This window comes from Podarcis raffonei, chromosome 1 (genome assembly GCF_027172205.1).
Source record: "Podarcis raffonei isolate rPodRaf1 chromosome 1, rPodRaf1.pri, whole genome shotgun sequence".
Lineage (NCBI taxonomy): Eukaryota > Metazoa > Chordata > Lepidosauria > Squamata > Lacertidae > Podarcis > Podarcis raffonei.
In genome coordinates this window covers 90,921,767-90,944,454 of record NC_070602.1, presented here as the reverse complement: position 1 = coordinate 90,944,454, position 22,688 = coordinate 90,921,767, and the positions used below count along the sequence as shown (strand labels likewise).

At 42.6% G+C, this 22,688-nt stretch overlaps 1 protein-coding gene across 2 annotated transcripts in view; it reads right to left on the bottom strand.

Moving 5' to 3' along the window:
- The window catches only part of SLC15A2 (solute carrier family 15 member 2), a 69,688-nt gene extending 50,002 nt beyond the window's left edge, over positions 1–19,686 (bottom strand). The window contains exons 1-4 of one of the 2 annotated variants that reach the window (XM_053403736.1): positions 19,531–19,686; positions 12,226–12,272; positions 7,613–7,700; positions 5,542–5,683 (exon numbers count right to left, since the gene is read on the bottom strand). In XM_053403736.1, coding sequence (XP_053259711.1) covers positions 5,542–5,683; positions 7,613–7,700; positions 12,226–12,272; positions 19,531–19,579 — 326 coding nt within the window. In that variant the 5' untranslated portion in view covers positions 19,580–19,686. Of the gene's footprint in view, positions 1–5,541; positions 5,684–7,612; positions 7,701–12,225; positions 12,618–19,530 lie in introns of those variants that run through there. The other variant, XM_053403725.1, reaches the window with a different exon arrangement.
- Positions 19,687–22,688: the final 3,002 nt, after the last annotated feature.

Genomic DNA, 22,688 nt, shown 5'->3' with positions numbered 1-22,688 from the left:
AGCTGCAGCTGAACAGAAAGTTGGGACAACCGCACTGACAGGCACAGCTGCTCTGTTTCCCACCACTTGTGGTGGAAGGGCCAGCCCAAGACACTCTCTGCCTGGGGGACAGAACAGCAAATGGTGTCCCCAAACTCCACTTTCCAAGCCCACAGAACCCAAGCAGACCAATTTTATTCTCTTCATTTACAAATTATTTATATTCCATCCATAACAACAACAAAAAGGTTCTCTGAGCAGTCCATAGTAAAAATTAATATGGTAAAGTACACAAATAAATTACTACCATATAAACAAAAACAGACTAAAAATAGCAGCAAAATAAAACCAAAGTTGGGGGGGGACACACAATAACAGGATGTAATGGTGTGAAAGCTCTAAAACCCTACAAACAACTCTCCCCTGGAGTAATAAATTAAATTAAACAATGGATTGATTTGCTAGCTTTTCATCACCCCCATGGCCAGCTGTCTGAGGCAACCATTTCATTCTGTCTAATGATGAAGCTGGCCCTCAACCATTCCTAGCAATAAACACTGAACACAGGTCCTGATAGAGCAGCGCTTGGTGTCCTACACCCTAAAGGATTGTCTTTCAGTGCAATCCAGAGAAATGCCACTGAAAGCTAGGATACTTAGATGTGTGAGTAAACAGAGCCAGCATTAACCCTTACTGAAGTCAGTGGAGCCCAGCTAGAAATGACAAGGCCATTGTTTGGATACCTGCTTGCATACTCTCCTGTATAAAGTGAGTCTTCTATTTACAAGAGTCTACTCTGTACATGAGAAAGACGAAAGACTATATAAGGGATGGAAGCAAACACCCCACCCACCCAAACCTCATAGAATCATAGAATCATAGAGTTGGAAGAGACCACAAGGGCCATCGAGTCCAATCCCCTGCCAAGCAGGAACACCATCAGAGCACTCCTGACATATGGTTGTCAAGCCTCTGCTTAAAGACCTCCAAAGAAGGAGACTCCACCACACTCCTTGGCAGCAAATTCCACTGTCGAACAGCTCTTACTGTCAGGAAGTTCTTCCTAATGTTTAGGTGGAATCTTCTTTCTTGTAGTTTGGATCCATTGCTCCGTGTCCGCTTCTCTGGAGCAGCAGAAAACAACCTTTCTCTCTCCTCTATGTGACATCCTTTTATATATTTGAACATGGCTATCATATCACCCCTTAACCTCCTCTTCTCCAGGCTAAACATGCCCAGCTCCCTTAGCCGTTCCTCATAAGGCATCGCCTCCAGGCCTTTGATCATTTTGGTTGCCCTCCTCTGGACACGTTCCAGTTTGTCAGTGTCCCTCTTGAACTGTGGTGCCCAGAACTGGACACAGTACTCCAGGTGAGGTCTGACCAGAGCAGAATACAGTGGCACTATTACTTCCCTTGATCTAGATGCTATACTCCTATTGATGCAGCCCAGAATTGCATTGGCTTTTTTAGCTGCCGCGTCACACTGTTGGCTCATGTCAAGTTTGTGGTCAACCAAGACTCCTAGATCCTTTTCACATGTACTGCTCTCAAGCCAGGTGTCACCCATCTTGTATTTGTGCCTCTCATTTTTTTTGCCCAAGTGCAATACTTTACATTTCTCCCTGTTAAAATTCATCTTGTTTGTTTTGGCCCAGTTCTCTAATCTGTCAAGGTCGTTTTGAAGTGTGATCCTGTCCTCTGGGGTGTTAGCCACCCCTCCCAGTTTGGTGTCATCTGCAAATTTGATCAGGATGCCCTTGAGTCCATCATCCAAGTCGTTGATAAAGATGTTGAATAAGACCGGGCCCAAGACAGAACCCTGTGGCACCCCACTAGTCACTCTTCTCCAGGATGAAGAGGAACCATTGATGAGCACCCTTTGGGTTCGGTCAGTCAGCCAGTTACAAATCTACTGAGTGGTAGCATAGTCAAGACCGCATTTTACCAGCTTCTTTACAAGAATATCATGGGGCACCTTGTCAAATGCCTTGCTGAAATCAAGGTAGGCTACATCCACTGCGTTCCCTTCATCTACCAGGCTTGTAATTCTGTCAAAAAACGAGATCAGGTTAGTCTGACATGACTTATTTTTCAGAAATCCATGCTGACTATTGGTGATGACAGCATTCCTTTCTAGGTGTTCACAGACTGTTTGCTTAATGATCTGCTCCAGAATCTTCCCTGGTATTGATGTCAGACTGACTGGGCAGTAATTATTTGGGTCCTCTCTTTTCCCCTTTTTGAAAATAGGGACAACATTTGCCCTCCTCCAGTCTGCTGGGACTTCGCCTGTTCTCCAGGAATTCTCAAAGATGACTGCCAGTGGTTCTGAGATCACATCTGCCAGTTCTTTTAATACTCTTGGATGCAGTTCATCTGGCCCTGGAGACTTGAATACATCTAGACTAGCCAAGTATTGTTGTACTATCTCCTTAGTTATTCTGGGCTGTGTTTCCTCTGCTGAATCATTTGCTCCAAATTCTTCAGGTCGGGCATTGTTTTCTTTATCGGAGAAGACTGAGGCAAAGAAGGCATTGAGGAGTTCAGCCCTTTCTGTGTCCCCTGTTTGCATTTCGCCATCTTCTCCTCTGAGTGACCCCACTGTTTCTTTGTTCTTCCTTTTGCTACGAACATACCCATAAAAGCCTTTTTTGTTGCTTTTAACCTCTCTAGCAAGCCTGAGTTCATTCTGTGCTTTAGCTTTTCTGACTTTGTGTCTACACATGCTGGCTATTTGTTTGAATTCCTCTTTGGTGGTTTCCCCCCTTTTCCATTCTTTGTACACATCCTTTTTTAATCTTAACTCAGTTAAAAGTTCTTTAGATAGCCACCCTGGCTTCTTTAGGCACCTTCCATGTTTCCGTCTCATTGGTATTGTCTGAAGTTGTGCTTTTACTATCTCCCTCTTAACAAACTCCCAGCCATCATGAACTCCCTTTCCTTTTAGTATTACTGTCCATGGGATCTCACCCAGCACTTCCCTAAGTTTTATGAAGTCGGCTTTCTTAAAGTCAAGAAATTGAGTCCTAGTATGCTTGGCTGCTCCTTTCCGCTGTATAGTAAACTTCAGAAGAGCATGATCACTCGCGCCTAATGATCCTTCCACTTCTACCCCACTAACCAGGTCATCAACATTGGTTAGGACCAGATCTAAAATGGCTGTTCCTCTTGTTGCTTCTCCCACTTTCTGGACAATGAAGTTGTCTGCAAGGCCAGTGAGGAATCTATTTGACCTTATGCTCTTGGCTGAGTTTGACATCCAACAAATATCCGGGTAATTGAAGTCCCCCATTACTACTATCTCCCTTCCTTTTGCATGCTTGGCCATCTGTTCCAGGAAGGCATCCTCTATGTCCTCCGTTTGGCTTGGGGATCTATAGTAAACTCCCACAATGAGGTCACTGTTATTCTTCTCTCCCTTAATTTTGACCCAAATGCTCTCACTTTGGCTTTGAGGTTCTAAATCTTGGATCTCTTCACAGGTATACACATCCCTGACATATAACGCCACTCCTCCTCCTTTCTTGTCTGGTCTGTTCCTCTGAAATAGATTGTATCCCTCCATTATTACATTCCAATCGTGGGACTTATCCCACCAGGTTTCAGTGATGCCTATTATGTCATATTTAGTTTGCTGTACCAAGAGCTCAAGCTCATCTTGCTTATTTCCCATGCTTTGCGCATTAGTGTACAGACATTGAAGTCCATTAATCATTCCCCCGTGTCTCTTATTTAAGGCTTTTTTCCTCCCACCACTAGGTCTGCGTGCTGTTTGCTCCATTCGGTCTATGACATTTGGATGATCATCTTCATCAATTGATAGGCTCCTACCTTCAGGAGCACTGTCTCCCTCCCCCACATTAGTCAGTTTAAAGCCCTCCTGATGAGGTTTCTGAGATTTTTTGCAAAAACATTCCTCCCAACCATTGTGAGGTGCAGCCCATCGCTTGCCAGAAGTCCATCTTCAAGAAACTGCAGTCTGTGATCTAAGAATCCAAACCGTTCCTGTTTACACCATTTGCGAAGCCAGTTGTTCACTTCCACTATTTTCCCTCTCTCCCTGGGCCACGTCGTTCAACTGGGAGGACAGATGAGATGACAATTTGTGCATTTAATTGCTTCAATTTCCTGCCCAGAGCCTCGTAATCTCTTTTGATCTTCTGGAGGCTATTGCTGCAGTGTCATTGGTTCCTACATGAACCAAGAGGAAGGGGTATTTGTCAGTGGGTTTTATGATTCCTTGCAGTCGTTCAGTTACATCTTGAATCTTAGCCCCGGGGAGACAGCACACTTCCCGAGACATCTTGTCAGGCCCACAGATCACTGCTTCTGTTCCCCTCAGTAGGGAATCCCCTATCACCACTACACGCCTCCTCTTAGGTCTGGTCGGGGTTCTTCCGTGAGCTGTCCATTCCAAGGTCGCCTGCACATTCCCTGAGGACTGACTTTGCTGCTCGTCTTCATATACCTGATCGACTGTAATGTGGGAGAGATCCTCAAATGGAGTCTGCTCTTCGTCTTCCATGCTAGGGGAGAGGACCTCAAAGCGATTGTGTATTTCTAAACAATCAGAGCGAACCCTGGGCCTCCTACTTCTTTGAGTCACATTTCTCCATATATCTGGCTCCTGTGTTGGTGAACTAGCCTCCTTCTCAGGGGAGTCCCCTGTCTCCTCCTTGGTGGAGACGGTGTGCTCTGTTGCTTCCAAGAAGAGCTCCAGCTCTCTAATTCTTTGGAGCGTAGCTACACGTTCCTCCAGTTGCTGGACTTTGTCTTTTAAGAGGGCAATCAACATGCAATTGCTGCAGGTAAAGCTGCCTCAGTTGCATTCCACTGCTTTAAGCACTTTTCTCCCAGTCTATCTAGATATGAGCTGGACAAGGGGGAGATTTCTTAAACCAGGATATAATTGTGCAAAGACCAATCAAAGTGCAAACAAAAATCTCATTGCATAGGCAAGTTAATAAGGCACGCTAAAATTCAATGGCAAACAAAGGGGGCAATCTGTGATAACGTATATCAAAAGTTTCTAAAAATAGTACTATTAATCAGCTAGAAAATGCCCCATCTGCTCCATTAATTAACCGGGGGGGGGGCGCAGCGGGCATCATTTATGTACCTGAAGTACAGATGGACAAATTTGTGAATTTTGGTTTCTATCAGGTTTCTTACTTCTCCAAACGTAAATTCAGTTCTCCACATTTCTGAATCTATTTTTGCTTTTGTTATAAATTTCATTCCTGTTGAAAAGTCATCAGAGTTCTCCTAATATCCACCCATTTGTATGCAATTTTGCCTAATATACATATTTTGGCACGCATATTTCCGCTAATATATGAAACATTTTTGTATGTTATTTTCACTAATATGCACAATGTTATGCACGCATTTCCCTAACATACCCATTTTTGTACACATCATTTGGTTGGTGAACAGCATTGCAAAATTCAGAGAACCACAAATTTCACAAATTTGCATTAAACAAGGTTGAATTAAAATGTAAGCTGAAAAAAATCCTCTCCCATCTTCCACTTGAAGACATAATATATTTTATCCTTACTTGTATTTTCCCAGCCAAGAGTCAGCCATGAGGGCACCAATGACAGGTGTAAAGTAACACAGACTTGAGAAGGCATGGTAGACGGAGGTGGATGTATTCTCATCCCAGTGAAGGAAGTAGAGGAAATACAAAGTCAGAACGGCTGAGGGATAAAAACAAAGACAAAAGCAATGAGTTTCATAAACAATGTGTGAGCCCCAGAGTGTGACAATAATTGCCATTTTCTTTTCCCGAAAGAGGCTCTGTGCTTTTACCAGTGGTGTGACAGAAAGAAATCCAATGAGGGTCAGCTTTCACTACCATGAAAACTCTACAGCCATAGCAGGCTCTGTAACTCTCCAACAGTTTGACTTTACCCCTGAAGGCACAACTTTTCCATTGTCTCCTGAGGCAGGCCAATGCCAACAATGACTGAAAGAAACCCAAGGAGGCTCATCTTTCACTACCATGAAAACACAGTGATGAGCAAATTGCTCTTTCTCAGTCTCTAGCTATCATCCCACTGATACAAGCATACAGTCTCCAATAGAGGAAAAGCAAGCAATCCTGGATGTCAGACCAATAGACCTTTCCTGTCACTCTTCCTTTCTCTCCCCAAATGCTCCTGGTCATTCTCCAGAGATTGTAGCCCTTGCTGACCAGCTTCCAGTTCTGCTTCCATATTACTGTCCCCAAAGGGAAGAGACAGGAGAGAGCTTCCATAGCAGGGGGCAAGATCCAACATAACTTTAGTGCAAGCAGTTTGAGAGCTGATGTCCGAGTAGTAGCACAAATAGTAATGCATAAGCTTAACTGTCACCAAGTATAATAATAACATTCAGTTGGGGGTTATGAAACTTTTTATTCAAGCACAAAACACTCGTTGAATTTGGCTATTGCACTATGGCTTAGGAATATGGCTTCTACTAGTGGACGAGCAGTTGCGCAAGTGGGCTGTCACAATGGATGCTTGATGTGGAATTGATGCTTCATTTGCACACTTTTCATGAGACATCCACACAATGCTTTCATCCTTTATTGCTCCTGTGGCTCTTCCCACCTTTTCTCAGAAGGCAGAAAGTCAGACATTTTTCAGAAGAATAGAAGAGTGATGCAATCTCCACAGGTGTAGATTAGCATTAGTATTCTATCTTTTTAAAAGTATGGGGATTTGATTCTCTCTCTCTCTGTGTGTGTGTGTGTGTGTGTGTATTAATGTTATTTAAAAGCATTGAAACTCCTACCAGTAACCTATGTTTGACATGTCGCTAAAATAGCAGTGATCAAAAAGGTTATTTTTTAAATCTTTTGTTTAAAATGTAGTATTATGGCACTTAAAAAAATGAATGAGAGTTACAGCACTGTAACACCAAATTTGTTATATAATGCTCTTTCTGACCGAAGCAATTTTAGCAAAATGTACATGGCTCCCATTTTACGTAGTCGAGAGGGGATTTTTTTTTTGTATGCATGTATTCCTAAAATAGTTTTTTTTAAAAAAACAAACAAAACAAACAAATCAGCATTATAGTGTTATAGCACTATACCTTTCATTCATTAACAAAGGCAAGAAAGAATTTTAGAGCTTATTAAAAGACAAAGTTTAAAAAACGGGGCCATACAAAATGGCTGCTGCAAGGGTTTAAGTGGATGTGTGCTGAGCTTCAGTTAGCCTCACCCACAGCAGTTATGTCATGAGCACTTGTGTACAGAACACAGCAGCATGCAGACACAGAAAAAGTTTAGAACTCCCAATAATGTGGAAAGTCAAGTGCAACTTCACTTGTAGCTTACAGCAGAAGTGCAATTATTCGGCAGTACTAGGAGCCACCCACCTGGAAGCAGCCTCTGGCACCATGTTTATAACCTTTCAGTCTATCCTGTTAGTGTGTACACGTATCAGAGACAGCTGAGGTATCTGAGGCAATTTAAGATCTGAAGGCAAGGAATCTTTTCAGATAATTCCTACTATTAATTCTCTCCTCCCACCCACAGGCCACCTTTTATCATCCTAAAGGCAAAACAAATTGCAAAGAGAGCCAAACTATTCTCTGAGAAGCTGTGGAGAAATGATGAAAGATATAACACACACCTTTCATGCCATAGTAGGAGAAGCGCTCGCAAAACTCATTCACCACAATGAAGGCGATGCTGAGAGGGTAATTGGTACCACATACTTTCTAAAGAAGCAAACCAGAAAAAAGGTAGTGTCATACAAAACTTGTCCTTCGGTCATATGTACAGTTGACATAATGGCGTACAGCACACAGAATCCCAGAATCAAATGTACAAACCTATAATTCAATGCTGAATTGGCAGATGTCCCCAGAGAAGGGATTCGAAGGAAATACAGAGCTTATAATAAATAAAGCCTTGCCCAAAGGCTGACAATCAGCACAGTGAACGAATGTCAAATGGAGGTGAATACTTTTGAAATATATATTTCTCCGTCTGTATAAATTTTCTAGCTATAGCAGGCATAATTGTGGCTTTGCAAGTTAGATAAACAGGAACCATAAATGTGTGTTCATGATTTTCTTCAAACTCATCCCTTGTATTCCCAGTCACCGCATTCTACAGGAAAGGGCCTCCTGCAGACACCCTCTCATCAGGAGTCCTCTTCCATATGATGGAAAACCAGGCCTTTCACGAGGCAGCACCTACCCTCGGAACGCCAATCACATATCAGACATACCTTATCCATTACCTTTTCAGCACACCTGGAAGACCTTCCTTCACCAACAAGCCCTTTAAGTGTGGATTTTTTAAAAAAAATCCCTGTCCGTATCTGCCTTGGACTTGAAATTGTTCTTATTGCTGTTTTTATATTTTTGATACTTTTCACTGTTAAATTGCTTTGGGATGTTTTAAGGGAAGTGATCTATAAATGAAACGAAACGAATAATTACATGACCACCTGGTCCAAGGGACAGCTTATGTGAGGGAAAACAGCTGTTGGCAAAAAAAAAGTAAAGAAAGAAAGAAAAGAGGAGGAAGAATTTTTGTGGATCAGAAGTGATCAGGGCAGATGTCAACTGCTTTTCTAGAAAGTTCCATTTGTTCCATTTAGTGATTAATTCTAACCACGAAGCAAATCGCAGCATGCTTGGGTTCCACCTATCCAGTAGTTTGTAATGAGATCTATCTAGTAGTTTATGTCATCAACAGAAAAATAAACAAAAAGGGGGAAGAAAATGATAATGCCAGTGTCAGTAAGACACAGGTCTCCAGACATCACACGCGAAAGGATTACTATGTGACTGGAAGCAACGTGACACTCATATTGCATTCAGAGCCAAGCCCTCACTTTGTCCTCAACTTTGTGAGGCTTCGCTGTAAAACAAGGAAACAATGTTAGCTGGCATTTTCCCCAGAGTGCTATTGCATCATTTTGTGGTGTTATCTCAGGACATAAAAGAGACAGCATAGCCTATGGAGAAACATAAACCCATCCGATAGTGGGGAAAATAAACAGCCTATCCAGTGCTGGTGACATGGTTCTGACAGCAACTAGCTGGTTAGGTGAATTTGAAGGCCCAAATCTAGAAATTTGAAATTTATATTTAGGCACCGCAGATATGAACAAAAGAATTAAACTTGCACTTCCTCAGCAGGCTCTATCCCAACCAACAAGCATTCATGTGAATATGTGCAGTGAGCTCCTGCATGAACTCCTTGGAAATCAGAAGCTGCTGAACACACAGAAAAAGCCCTCCACACATACAGTTCTACATGGAGGGATTCTCTATACATGCTCAAAAAATGCTGAGTCTGCAGCAGCAATCCTGCTCCATCCAGCACATGTTCACTGGAACGTCTGTTAAGGGGAATTTTTGCTCTCCTATCAGGAGTGTTCACTAATCAGGTGAGTGTCATCATGCTGTCAAAAACCTGGATGAATTCAAAATGAGGATTAGTACATTAGGCATGCCAAGGATGCTCCTGAGCACTAACCCCTATTTTGTACTCTGTTTGGATTCATTCAAACATCTGTCATTATCCAATGAGCAATTATTTTCTTTCAAAGTAAAAATAGCATCTACCTAGCATCATTTCATGCATCTTAGCAGAGCAACACACATCAATGCCAGAAGAAGAGGGAAACCCTTCTCCTTCTAAGTTAATGTATGATGTGAACCAGAAAGCACATAAATCAGGATCACTGTGGAATTTAAAGAGGATTGAGACACATCTCGTTAGGGATGGGTGAATCTGTCCATTTCAGTTTCCCATTTTTCTAATCTTAAATTCAGCTTTCCATATCAGTTGGTTATTTAAATAAATAAATAAATAAATAAATAAATAAATAAATAAATAAATAACAGTCCTTACTGGGATAACTGCATTGCAGAATTCAGAGAAAGACGAATTTTGCAAGATGGCTGTATTTTGGTACTGTGCATGGTTTCAGAAAGTACGGATTAGGCAAGCTCACCTTTAAATGTGAACTGAATCAAATTTCTCTCCGATCCCTACATCTCATTAATGAGAATAGAGCTGAAAATCTAAGTAAGTTGCTCCTAACCAAGTGTGTGTTTACATTTCAGCTGAGGGCAGATCTACCTATTCCACCTCCAGTGCCTCCAAACCTAGACACAATTGCTTCTTGCAAAGAAGTTCTGGGCGGGTGCAACTTGCAGCAGAGAAGTGATAGGCAGGAAGAGGGTGCTTAAACCTTCCCTTGCCCATCACTTTCCCCCTTGAAGTTTCCTTCTACTAGCAGCCCAGGTTTATTTGTGTTAGTAGACGAAATAGAGGTCTAGAGGCCTGGTTCTAATATTTGAAAATAACTTTTATTAACCCAGAACACTTTATTCTGGAACTTTTGATTTTCTCTGTTTATTAATCTGCACCAATTACCTCCCAAGTTCTGAGGAGATTTATGTGGCCTTGCTAAACTTCTTCCACCACTGCTTTCAATTCTGCATATCACTCCTTCCCACCTTGTCTATTTGGGAAACCTGTCTTGTCAGGCATCCGAATGTGACATAATGTTTGAATAGAGTAAACACAAATAAACATAAACCAACCTGTATGTGTGAGAACAAGCAATTTGGTCAATTCCCAGAATGTATGAGGGAACTTGAATGTTTTTCAGGCCTACACACATTGCATTTTGAACAGATGTGACCTTTTCAGACACTATATTCACTGGAACAGGTATGCCTGATGGGCATGGTGGAATGTTCTGAGCTTGCTTCCCTATAATACTTAAAGGGGGGTGGAGTATGATCACATAATCTAGGTCCAAACACCAGTTTTGTGGTTGTGCGTGAGAGCAGGGTTTAATAAAAAGATTTAAACCATTAAAGGTAAAGGTAAAGGTACCCCTGACCAGAAGGTTCAGTCATGGACGACTCTGGGGTTGTGCACTTATCTCGCTCTATAGGCCGCGGGAGCCGGTGTTTGTCCGCAGACAGCTTCCGGGTCACGTGGCCAGCATGACTAAGCCACTTCTGGCAAACCAGAGCAGTACACAGAAATGCCGTTTACCTTCCCACCGGAGTGGTACCTATTTATCTACTTGCACTTTGACTTGTTTTTAGCCCATAGTTTCTTCCAGTGGATATTGACATTAAGGGGAACAACACAAAATTATGTTGGCTCATTCCTTAAGGTAATTACAGCATTAACTTATGAATTTGCACAGGTGTCAAGGCTAATGCGTTCCTGTATCCATCCTTGAATCTGCACAAATGACAAAACTGTATACAGTGGAAGAAATTCATCTGATCAAAACCTCAATCAGAACACTTTTCCAGATTATCACTAGTCATGCTGCTGAGTGACCCATTTAGACCCTCTCCCCATGACTCCTTGTTTTTATTAACACTATTAATTTATTTAATGGATTGAGAGGACATTCCAACACATAAGCACTCACCAAGCCACCCCTTGTTTTACTAAAAACCAGCAAGGTTTCCCCTCTCCACCTGTATCATCATGTATGTTCCTCTTCATTAGCCTTTTGACTTTTACAAATATACATAGCACAATCTTGTTCTTTGAAGGTTATGTACTTCCTACTCCAGTGCTTGACTGCACATCTACCTTAATTTCTTCCTTAATTCACCATTGCATATCTATTCCTTTCGCAGCAATCTTTAAACTAGCTCTCTACAAATACAGTCTGGAGAATAAAATGTGTGCTTTTGAATAAGCTAGAAAGGCTCAGGAGCACTTATCCTCAGAGAGGGGAAAGAAGAAGAAAAAATCTAGTGGAAATTCTGACAATAGAACTAACCCATATCAAAATATTGCTGCTGAATTGGAAGCTGCCTCCACTTTTGAAATCCAGCAAGCAAAGCTGCAGGCTCACCTCCCCCTCTATGTATATCATTCTTGCTTCCTTCAAAAGAGTGTTGTTTTTGCCTGGGAAATGCATTCCAAGAAGTGGTAATTCCCAAAGAAGCCATTGGCTCGGGTTTGTTCCTCTGTTGTCTGAGCTGCCTCTCTAGTACACTAATCAGGTTAGCAAGAAAGAATTTCGTTTCGAATCTCTAATGCTAATACCAACCCTAGGCAAGAAATGGTGCTTGTCTGTCTGAGGCCAAAGCACAACAGGGGAAGGCAAGAGCAGTAAGCTCTCGAGAGTTGTTCCAGGGAAGTTGAAAGAAACAGCAAAATAAACTCGCCCCAAAATAAAAACAACCCTCCACGACAACCCTTCCACCACACCCCAACCAAGTCAGATCAAATACTTACCGGGGACTTTCTCTCAGGAGGGCAAACTCCTTCTGAAGGATTATCTCCTGCAGAAATAAAAGTGAACAGAGTCTCCTTAGATTCTTTTCTCCCTGAGAGGTCCATCCTATGCTTTTCTTTTTTCCCTCCCCAGTTTGCCTCACACAACTCTCTGCTGTCGTGGTGAGTTGGTTGGGAAGACTTCCAAATGAGTGGAGTTTAGTTCAGATTTAAGTTAACCCTGATTGTGCACATTTTTCTCTCTGCCAGGCTGAGGCAGGAGGACAGCTTCATGAGGAAGGAGAAGAGCAAAGTTAAACTGGGCTGGTGAAACTGTCACTAAATCACAACGGTCACAGGGCTGTCCTCAGCACCTGCAGGCAGGGCTGTGTGCCGTTTGCTCTGAGCACACTTCAGGTACTCTGAGTAACCCTTGTGTTGAGTCAAGCGAAATGCATACTGAATGATAATCCCTATTCCAAATGTTGAAACTCATAATTAGTGGCAAGGTTTGTGGCTTTGGGCCATCTCTGCTATAATAGCAGGCTTATTCTGCAGGAACCACAGGCATCCCCGCCTATTTGAAACTAGCTGGCTGAAGCAAAATGATGCATTGAGAGCTCAGAGCAAATGAGCTCTGTGTGGCTTACACTTAGATTTCTGCTGCTCATTTGCTATTTAGGCGCTGCTTGGCTTTAAAAGACTCTGATATCTCACTAATAAAATGCTCCCCAATAAGCTTGCCGCAGGAAGAGCAAGATGTAAGAGCAATAAATAAATGCATACATAAAATAAATAACTGCGAAGAGCTCCTCACATTTCTTTTGATTGACCCTCTTTTTAATAGTCTCTTATCTGTGCAGCCACCGTAGGCTACTAGTATAGGTAATAAATGGATTCCTCATGCACCCCTCTGCAGAGATAAGGGCAGGGCTTGTATGTAACTGTTTTTGTGTTTTGTGAGATGCTTCCTGCAGGGTTGTTTATAGCTTACCCTGCTCCACAGGAGGAGATTAGCTAGCAACCCTAGTACCTCACAAAGGACTTACCATTTTTGAACAAAGAGGTGGGGGAGAACAGGAAGCTTAGAACTACTGTGTATAATTAAAAGTGTGTAAGATGCCCAGCTCCTCAAAATCCACTCCCTCCAGATTTATTTGTCCATATTGGCCTCTGCCCGGTTTTTGCTCATATTGTAAAAATAAAAACCCATCAATTTATATCTCCTCATCTCCCACTGTGAGAACATGCAGGACAAAAGGAAAAGAGTCACAGCCATTGCTCCACTCACTTTTGCCTTGGGCTCTGCCTACCACTGGTAAGTAACCCTTGAAAGATCTTCCATGAGGAAATGTGGCTCTTGGGCTGAATAAGGTTCCCTACCCCTAGGGCTTTTAAAAATCTTGCTGTACCATTCAGGCATCAGTTCCTCTTTTTATCGCAGTGGCAGACTTTGGGCTCTCAAGTTTCAGCAGTGCCCTGTGCAACAGCAACATTTGGCCCCACACCGCCTCTTGGGCTCCATGCTACAGCACTGTTGTGGCAGCTGCACCAGTTGTGCTACCCTAAAACTGCCTCTGCTCATGGTGCTGCCTGAAGCAGGATCACTTCTTTCTAGGCTGCACACGAGGGTCTATCCTGACTGTGATCAAAGTTTCTGCAGCTGCATGTGTACAGGAGATTCTACTGCCTGGGCAAAGGAGGACTGGGATATAAATCTATCTTTCCAATTGTCCTACTTAGGCTAAGTTGTGACTCTCCAGATGTCGCTGGCAAGTGTGCCCGCTTGGCCCCATGACTGAGAGGGGCTTGGCCGTGCAACATGCTGATGTCACTCGCACATGCTGTGTAGTGTGCTGATGTGTCATACGCACGCTGCACGGCTTGTGTGAATGATGTCAACATACCTCACAGTGTACACGCGTGGCCACCATGGGATTTTGAGGGGGCCAGGCCCCCACGCCTTGAAATTTTGGAGGGCCCCCAGACGCCCCTAGCTGCTGGACTCCCACTTCCATCAACCCAAACCAGCAGAACCACTGGTCAGGAATGATGGGAGTTGTAGTCCAGCAGCATCTGGAGGGCCAAAAGTTCCCCCTCCCCTGTTCTAGACAAATGTATTACAAGCACAAACCATACCAGAACCAAATTACAACCTGAAGTTCACAGTCTCTCATTTCTTATCAGCCCCAAGATCAAATTGCATGCTACTTCTGCAATCAATACCAAAACAGCAAACATTATTTCCACTGCATCGCTCCCTTCAGGGACACCCACGGCCAGGGCTCCTATGTTTTATCTGCTCCTTGTTTTGTTATTGTAATGTAGGACCCTTCTTTCCTTGCTGCTGTTCATTGCTTCGCATTTTAAGGTGAACAACTTTATAGGAACACACACCCCTATTATTTTTTCTGCTGTTCAAGTCTTGGCAAAAATCTCTGTCATTTTTGCTGCTGCTGCTGCTGTCTGTCTGTCATACAAGTGCTCAGCGACTTGCTAAAGGGCATGTCTATAGCCACAAGATGACCTGGGAGGGCAAAGGCCTTATTCCTGGCCCTCCTGCAAGTTCTTTACCGGCTGCTTCACGTCCAACAACAAAAAGCAACATCATTCGTACTAAAAAAGGCAATTCACACTGCCCCTGTCTCTGGACAGAGCAATGCATTGGGGGGACAGCTGTAGCTCAGTGAAAGAGCATCTGCTCTGCATGCAGAAGAACACAGATTCAATCCTCATTATCTGCAGGCAGAGCTGGGGATGTCCCCAGTCTGAAACTCTAAAGAGCTGCTACTAGTCTGTGAGGGCAATACTGAGCTTGGTGGACCAGTGGTCCGAATCAGTATAAGGCAGCTTCTTCTGTTCATATCTGACGCAAGGCTGCTGCTAAAAATGGCAGCTGCTTGTCTAGTTCTCCCTCTTCTCCCATGTAATTTTTAGCCATACTTGCAACATGCATTGCAAGGTGGTTGGGATGTGAACTTTTCCGCCATCACTCCATATTTGGCTCCTGCTGGCAGCAGTGGGGAAACGCCAAATGTTATCATACATAGGAGCCTACTCCTTCGGCCTCCCGCCAAAGATGATGGGCATTGGTATTTAAACAGTGTCTGCATGCCACATCTTGTGATCAGTTAAGCAGTGTGGGGCTTACCTCGGCCCCTCCCAATATTTTATTCAAGTTGGCACCCCTGTGATGATACCACACAACAGGAGAAGACATGCTAAATGAGCATGGCGTTGAGGTGGAATAACTCAACATTGGGCTACATTTTTAGAGGCAGCCCTGTGTGTTAAGCATAACATATAGTGTTGCTCCCATTTAGAGGAAGTGCAAGGATGGGGTTTTGTGGATTATTGCTTAAGCATATGCATTGGTGTTCGCTTCTCTCATTAGCTAGCTATGAGTAAGATCTGAAGCGAGGCACCATTAATTAACAAATGACCTCAGCAGCACCAATCTGATGTCCCACCCTGATTTACCTTTAGGCTGTCATCTTTCTACACCGCAAAAGCCTCACCAATTTATTCTTTTTCTGAAACTCTTTCCAAGGCTGTCTGTCAGATTAAACCTACTGTGCTGATTTTTGTGTTGTTTTTACAGAGTCCCTGAGAAGTGATCTTAATGTTTATTGCTTAGCAAGAACCAGAGGACAGAATGTGGATGGTAAAAACCCATTTATTTTGCACTAGGGGGGTAATAAAACCCTAGGAAGAGTGCTTAATATGTTAACGCTGCAATACTAACCCAATTACCTGGGAATAACCCCGCTGAATTCAGTAGGAGGTGCTTATGTGTAGACATGGTTAGGAATGTATTTAATTCTGTTTATATCTTATCCACATTACATTTTATTGAAATTCTTTAAGAAATTAAGTCTGCTGCAATCCTGTACATATTTACCTAGGAGAAATTCCCACTGAACTCACTGGGGCTTACTTCTGTGCAGATTATGTGTAGAATTGCACATTATAATGTTTGAATAATGGGCAAGATCTATCGCTTCCTCATGCATTGCTCCACACTCATAAATCTGCACTTGTGGAAGTGCTTCCCCACAAGGAATATTGAGTCCTTTCTGTCTCTCCCACCAGCCTCCAGCCACTTGCAACTATTGCTGCGTGCATTGCAAGGTACTCCATCATTACTAAGAACGTGAGGGCTATGCACACATCTCCTTAATATATAGTGGCCTGTTCCTTGCTAGGCCCAAGAAGAAGAAGTGTTTGGATTTGATATCCCGCTTTATCACTACCCAAAGGTGTCTCAAAGCGGCTAACAATCTCCTTTCCCTTCCTCCCCCACAACAAACACTCTGTGAGGTGAGTGGGGCTAAGAGACTTCAGAGAAGTGTGACTAGCCCTAGGTCACCCAGCAGCTGCATGTGGAGGATCGGAGACACGAACCCGGTTCCCCAGATTATGAGTCTACCACTCTTAACCACTACACCACACTGCAGTATGCAAGATATATTATTTGCTGACCTGGAGCCCAGGAAAGGAAGGGCCACGGCATTAGGGATGCTTCCTTTTTTATTATTAATTTTTATTACGTTTTTTTAAAAAAAATAATAACAAATTTATTTAACATACAATGTATATATTTTTCTTTTTGATTGCCCACCCTTTCCACACTGATATTTTTATTCTTATCCTTAATTGCTGCATTATACTTGGCAAATCCCTGATTCCTATTCCACATGTGGTTCAGACTGTTCTCTTTTGTCCTGTCCCACATGAGAAAGGAGGATTTTCTATTCCCCCCCTTTTTTCCTGCACAGCTGTTTTTCCCCCCATATTGATTTTTATTTTGTTACATAAGGACTTAACATCCAGCATCCAGTTTCTTTAGCTAAACAGATAGCCTGGCACATCCCTGTTTGTTGGGAGAATGAGCCTTTGCAAAACTAAAGAGCAGGCCAAGTATAGGTAATTTGTTGCCATAGTAGTTAATGGTCAGAGATGTCATGTGGGAGCAGTAATGTCAGCATAATAATGTATGCTATGGCATCATATGATGAATAAAAATCCCTTTTTTTGCTGTGCCAGAAAACACGCAGTGATTCACCATGAAAATTTACAGAACACATGAATTGGGGGGGGGTTAGTTCTGGAGTGGACTTTGGGGTGCTGGAACATCCCAAAGCATTGTAACTTCTAAAATGGCCTCGCATTCTCCGTAATGGCAAGGATGCTTTGCAGTGCACCTTGATGAGTGTCAGAGGAGAGGGATGTGAAAGGGCTCCATCAGTTGCCTGAGGGGAAAGGCCCTCCCACAATATCTCCACCGGCTGATTGATATTTTACAATGAAAGCAGCAGTCTTCAAAGTTTTGAAAATGCAATTCACAATTAGTTTAAAACCGAAAAGGACCAGCTGAACCTTTCACAGGTTGGAACTATACTTATCCTCGACACGATTCTGCAACAAAGACACATGCTCTTCTCGAGTTCTCCTTGGCGTCTCCTGTAACTTTCATTTATTTATTTCATTAGCAATGTTTATATGCCCCTTGACTGTAAAAAACAAAAAACAAAACTCCCTCTAACTAGCGTATCACAAAATGAAATAAAAAATAAAAATTGTGGATTTAAAACATTTAAAAACAAGTTCAAACTGGGCATTGTATGGCACCCATAACAGTGCCACTGCCAGATTGAAACACTGGAGTGAGCATATACAGTGGTACCTCGGAAGTCGAACGGAATCCGTTCCAGAAGTCCATTCGACTTCCAAAATGTTCAGAAACCAAGGCGTGGCTTCCAATTGGCTGCAGGAAGCTCCTGCAGCCAATTGGAAGCCGTGGAAGCCATGGTGGTTCGGGTTCAAAAAAAAATTCGCAAAACGGAACACTCACTTTCAGATTTGTGGCGTTTGGGAGCTAAAACGTTCGACTCACAAGGCATTTGGGATCCAATGTACGATTTATTGGGAATGGTAATCCCAAACTGTGAAGGGCTTTATATATGAATACAGTGGTACCTTGGTTCTTGAATTTCATCTGTTCCGGGAGTCCATTCAACTCCTGAAAAGGTTTGAAAACCAAGGCACGGCTTCTGATTGGCTGCAGGAGCTTCCTGCACTCAATCGGAAGCCACGTTGGATGTACAGCTTTTGAAAAATGTTTGCAAACCAGAACACTCACTTCCAGGTTTGCAGCGTTCAGGAGCCGTTTTGTTCAGGAGCAAAGCTGTTCGACAACCAAGGTACCACTGTAGTAACACCTTGAACTTGGTCCTATAGCAAGTAGGCAGCCACTGCTAACCTCTGAGCTCAGGTGTTATATGCTGACAGGGTCTCACTCCTGTTAGCAATTGTGTTTTAGCATCCTGCAGTAATTACTGTTTCCAGGTCAAGGACAAGGGAAGACAATTCTGATGTTACCAATGCCTGAACTATTGTGGTCAAGCTCTGCTGATAAATTTTTAGACTAACTTACCCATGTCATAGCGTTATCATGGGATGTGTTCCTTGCCCCACATCACTGGTTTTTGTTAGTAAGTGTTGGAGAACTCGGAAAGGAGACTGGGAGTGCCATATGTTTTGCATATTATATTAATTCAATTTTTTTACTGTTCTATCTATTCAATTGAGTTCCTTCAATTTATTTTTTTCATCTTTCTGTTTCGTTTCATTACTCTGCTGTGAGCTGCCCTGGAGGGTTTTACTGAACAGCAACATAATGAAAATATTTTCAATGAATAGAACAGAAATTTATTAACATCACTCCATGCATCTACTAACTTAAAATAAATTTAGGTTTCTTTCAGCTTTGCCTTCCTCATCCCTTAGGATCCTCCACCACCAAACCTTTGATAAGGGCCCTGCCAAAGGATAATTATCAAACAAGCGGCAGAGTCAAGAAAAGACCTGAGGAACACTGAGCACTAGACACCATCCCTGGCCAGCAGGCTACGTAGTAAATGACCAATATGCAACATAGGAAATCCCAGTGAAGTGACTGGCCCTCATTCATTCCACCAAGATTCTCCACATATGTACTTCATTGTACCTGTAGGAGCTCTGATCCTTTGCAACCGAGAAGTTCTAGTGGAAAAGGGCAACTCTCCTAGAGATGGCTTAGAGTAGAAGAGGACAACTCTACTAGGGTAGCAAAAGAGGACAGGGCTCCTGTGCCTTTAGTAGCGGCGCAGAAAAGGGCATTTCAGCAGCAGTGTAACTGCTCAGTCTTTCAGAGTCTGTGAGCAAGCTTCTTCACACTGAAGCGCCATCTGTACCCCCCAAAGTGTACAAGAAGCTCTGAATGATGGGCAGAGTCACTTTACTTTAGAAGGACTAGGGGTGAGGAAGCATCAAATAGCCACTGACCTCTTTGCTTCTCTTTTCCTCCTTTTGCGCCGCTTTCCTCCTCAGCCATTTCTGCCTTTTCCTCTGCACTCTGCAAATCCAGCTGTGCACTGGCAGAGGAAGACTTTCTCTAAGACGTCCTGAGCGACTCTGTGCCAAGTCTTGTTAATATTTCACTTTACTGTCTTAGCTCCCTTAGCCACCTCTAAAATACAAGCAAACTTCCCGCAGCTAAACTTTTTTTTTGGTCAACAAGATTAACTTGTTAACTTAAAGTTACTTATTCCCAGTCTGGCCAAATTAAAAAGCTTGCATAGACAGTCCGCATTTGTGTGTAAATGTAGCCCATTGATTTAAAAAGAGGCTTGACATACTTTTGAGGGTTGCACTTCAGAAATTGCCATTTGTTACAGCAGTGGTGGTTTTTAAAGGGTTTTTTGTGTATGTATGTTATTGTGGAAACAGGATGCTCGCTCCAGATGAATTAGGCCCAACTCACTGCCTAGCATAAATTGACACAGTCTCCTTGGCTTGGACAGGGTTATGCCATTTTACACCAGCTTAGATTCAAAACATTTAATGGCTCCATGTGACAGTTCTTAACTTCAGAAGAGGAGACAAGCTTCTTTCAGTCTAAACAGGCTGGCTTTTATTCCTGTTTCTGCACCCTAGATAGGCTTGCCATTGTTCATAATTGTTGTAGACTATTCATATTTCAGGACCTTTGTACATACCAAGTAGAAAACATGTTTCATAATATAAGCGGAGTGTTTTGAGCCCATATGCCGGATGGCTGAGAGACTGCAGTTGGTCTAAGGCCGTTTTTTGTGGTTTGGGGTGAGGGAAATGAAATTTGAATCAATACCTCTATGATGCTTTCTTATGCTGAGGAAGACTCTTGGTCCATCGAACCCAGTGCTATCTATACTACAGTAAATGCCAGGAAATCTCCAGGCAAGGGCAGGAGGTAGAGAACCTGTCTTGCTGATGTGGCAAGTGGCTAAAACTTCCAATAATTCACAGGGTTAAATGGTGATTACAACCTTTAAACCAGATGTTTTGGAAAAAGATTATTTGCTCACAAGCCATTGAGATCTAATTTTAATTTAATGCATCTACAGGGAAAATACCAGCTTCTTACAACTTCTTTAATAATTGCCAAGGTCAATCACTCTAATTCTGTAATGGGTTTTCCACTATTTGGGTGAATACACACATTCATTTCTGTCAGGAAAAGGCCACTTTTTGTGGTTACTATTCTGTTCAATAGTCTAGCAGCAGAGTGGTCCTTAAGGTATTGAGAGCCTTACATACAAATATCTTGAATCTGGCCTGGTAACAAATTGGCAGTCTGTGCAGATCTCTTCAGCAGGGTTGTGATATATGTATGGACAGAGTCTCACTTCTGTGAACATTCATGCTGCATTGCTCTGCACTGTATTTTCCAGACCAATCACAAGCAGTGCATCATAGTAACTACATAGAGTGCATTGAAGTAACCCAGTTTTGAAGTTGTCAGTACCTGGAGTATTGCAGTCAAGCTATCCTGGTCCCAGAACAGTTGCAGCTAGCACAAAAGCCAAGAATGATAAAAGGTGGTCCTAGCCACTGAGGCCATCTGAGCCTCTGGTGACAAAGCTGGATCCCAAAGCATGCCCAAACTGTGAATCTGCTCCTTCAGAGAGTATATCTCCATCCAAGGCATGCAAGTGACCAATTTATTGCACACAGGAACCACTCTCCCATAACAATTCCATCAGGGCCCCAACTCCAGAAGGCCTAGTTTTGCCGCCACTCCTTTTTTGCGGGGGGGGGGGGGGGAGCCCGCCATGTTCCCCTACAGTTAGGGGATGGGACCACACATCTAGGCCTCTGGCCCAAATTATCGCTAGCCCTTTCACTCATACTCTACTTTCCCCTGCCCAGAACCAGCAACACTGAAGCACCATCGCTGTAGCTCCCTGTCACATGCCCACACAGACAAATCTTGACAGCATCAACTCATAACACCGCATAAAGCATGAAGGTTAGGGTTTCAGATGTTAAACTAAGGGTCTGTAATAATCACAGACAGAAGATACTAAACCTTTAACTGCACTGGGGTTTGTATTCAGCTAAGTTATAGAGCAGACCCATTGAAATCAATGCAATTAAGTAGGACATGCCAATGCGTTTCCACTGAGTCTGACTTAGCTGGATACAATCCATTATCATTATTATGGTCATAACATTCCTTTCCTATTGGTAAACATGCTCCCCACCCCAGGGAAAAAATCCATAAAACTGTAAGTTCAAAAAGACTCCCCCACAAGCCATGTGATTTACAAAACAGTCAGGCCTGCTTCTGACCTTAAAACACAAAATCAATTTGGAGTGTTCAAACTATTGTCCTTTGAATATTTCTTGAAAGTTCACGTATTAGAACAGCACATGTTTCCATCTTCTCAATTTGTTTTCCCTTTTATCTGCTCTTTGATTTAGTAATACTGCACACATTTTAAACCATTTTGGAGCGCAAGGCATTTTAAAATAAAACCACACCTTGGTACAATCAATAAACAACTGCACTATGATGATTTACAAGGAAGGTCAATAACACTATTCATGAAGAATTTCACCATCCATGAAAAAAAGAGAACTACAATTTTTAAGAGGTTACAGTATGAACAAAGGCTGCAATCATATGCACACTTATCTGCCCTATTGAAGTAAAAGACATGTACTGTATGGGATTGCACTGAAAGACTGCACTCCACAACAACTGGGAAGAAAGTCCTATTGAACAAAATGAGGCTCCCATCTGAATAAACTAGATCAGTTGTTTGATCCATGCATGCATGTGCACACATTTTAAAGTTACAAAATGGTGCAGGCACTGCACATAGAAAGGAAGTTATACTGTTTGTCACAGTACTACAATAGTCATGAAGACAAGCCTATTGTTTGTCTTGACATTTGTACTAGTCCAGACTATGCAAACTGTCGTGGTAAGTGTAGTACCCACAGGAGAAATTACCATGTTTGCAGAGACAAAATATTGTAATTTGGGTTCTGTGAAATAAAAATGTATCCACAGTGTAAGTGCTTTTGAGGGATGATATTTAGATTCCCTGCAACAATAGCCCAGTTATTGCTCAAAGTGATGCTGCAGATGCTGAAGCCCAGAATCACTTCATAAT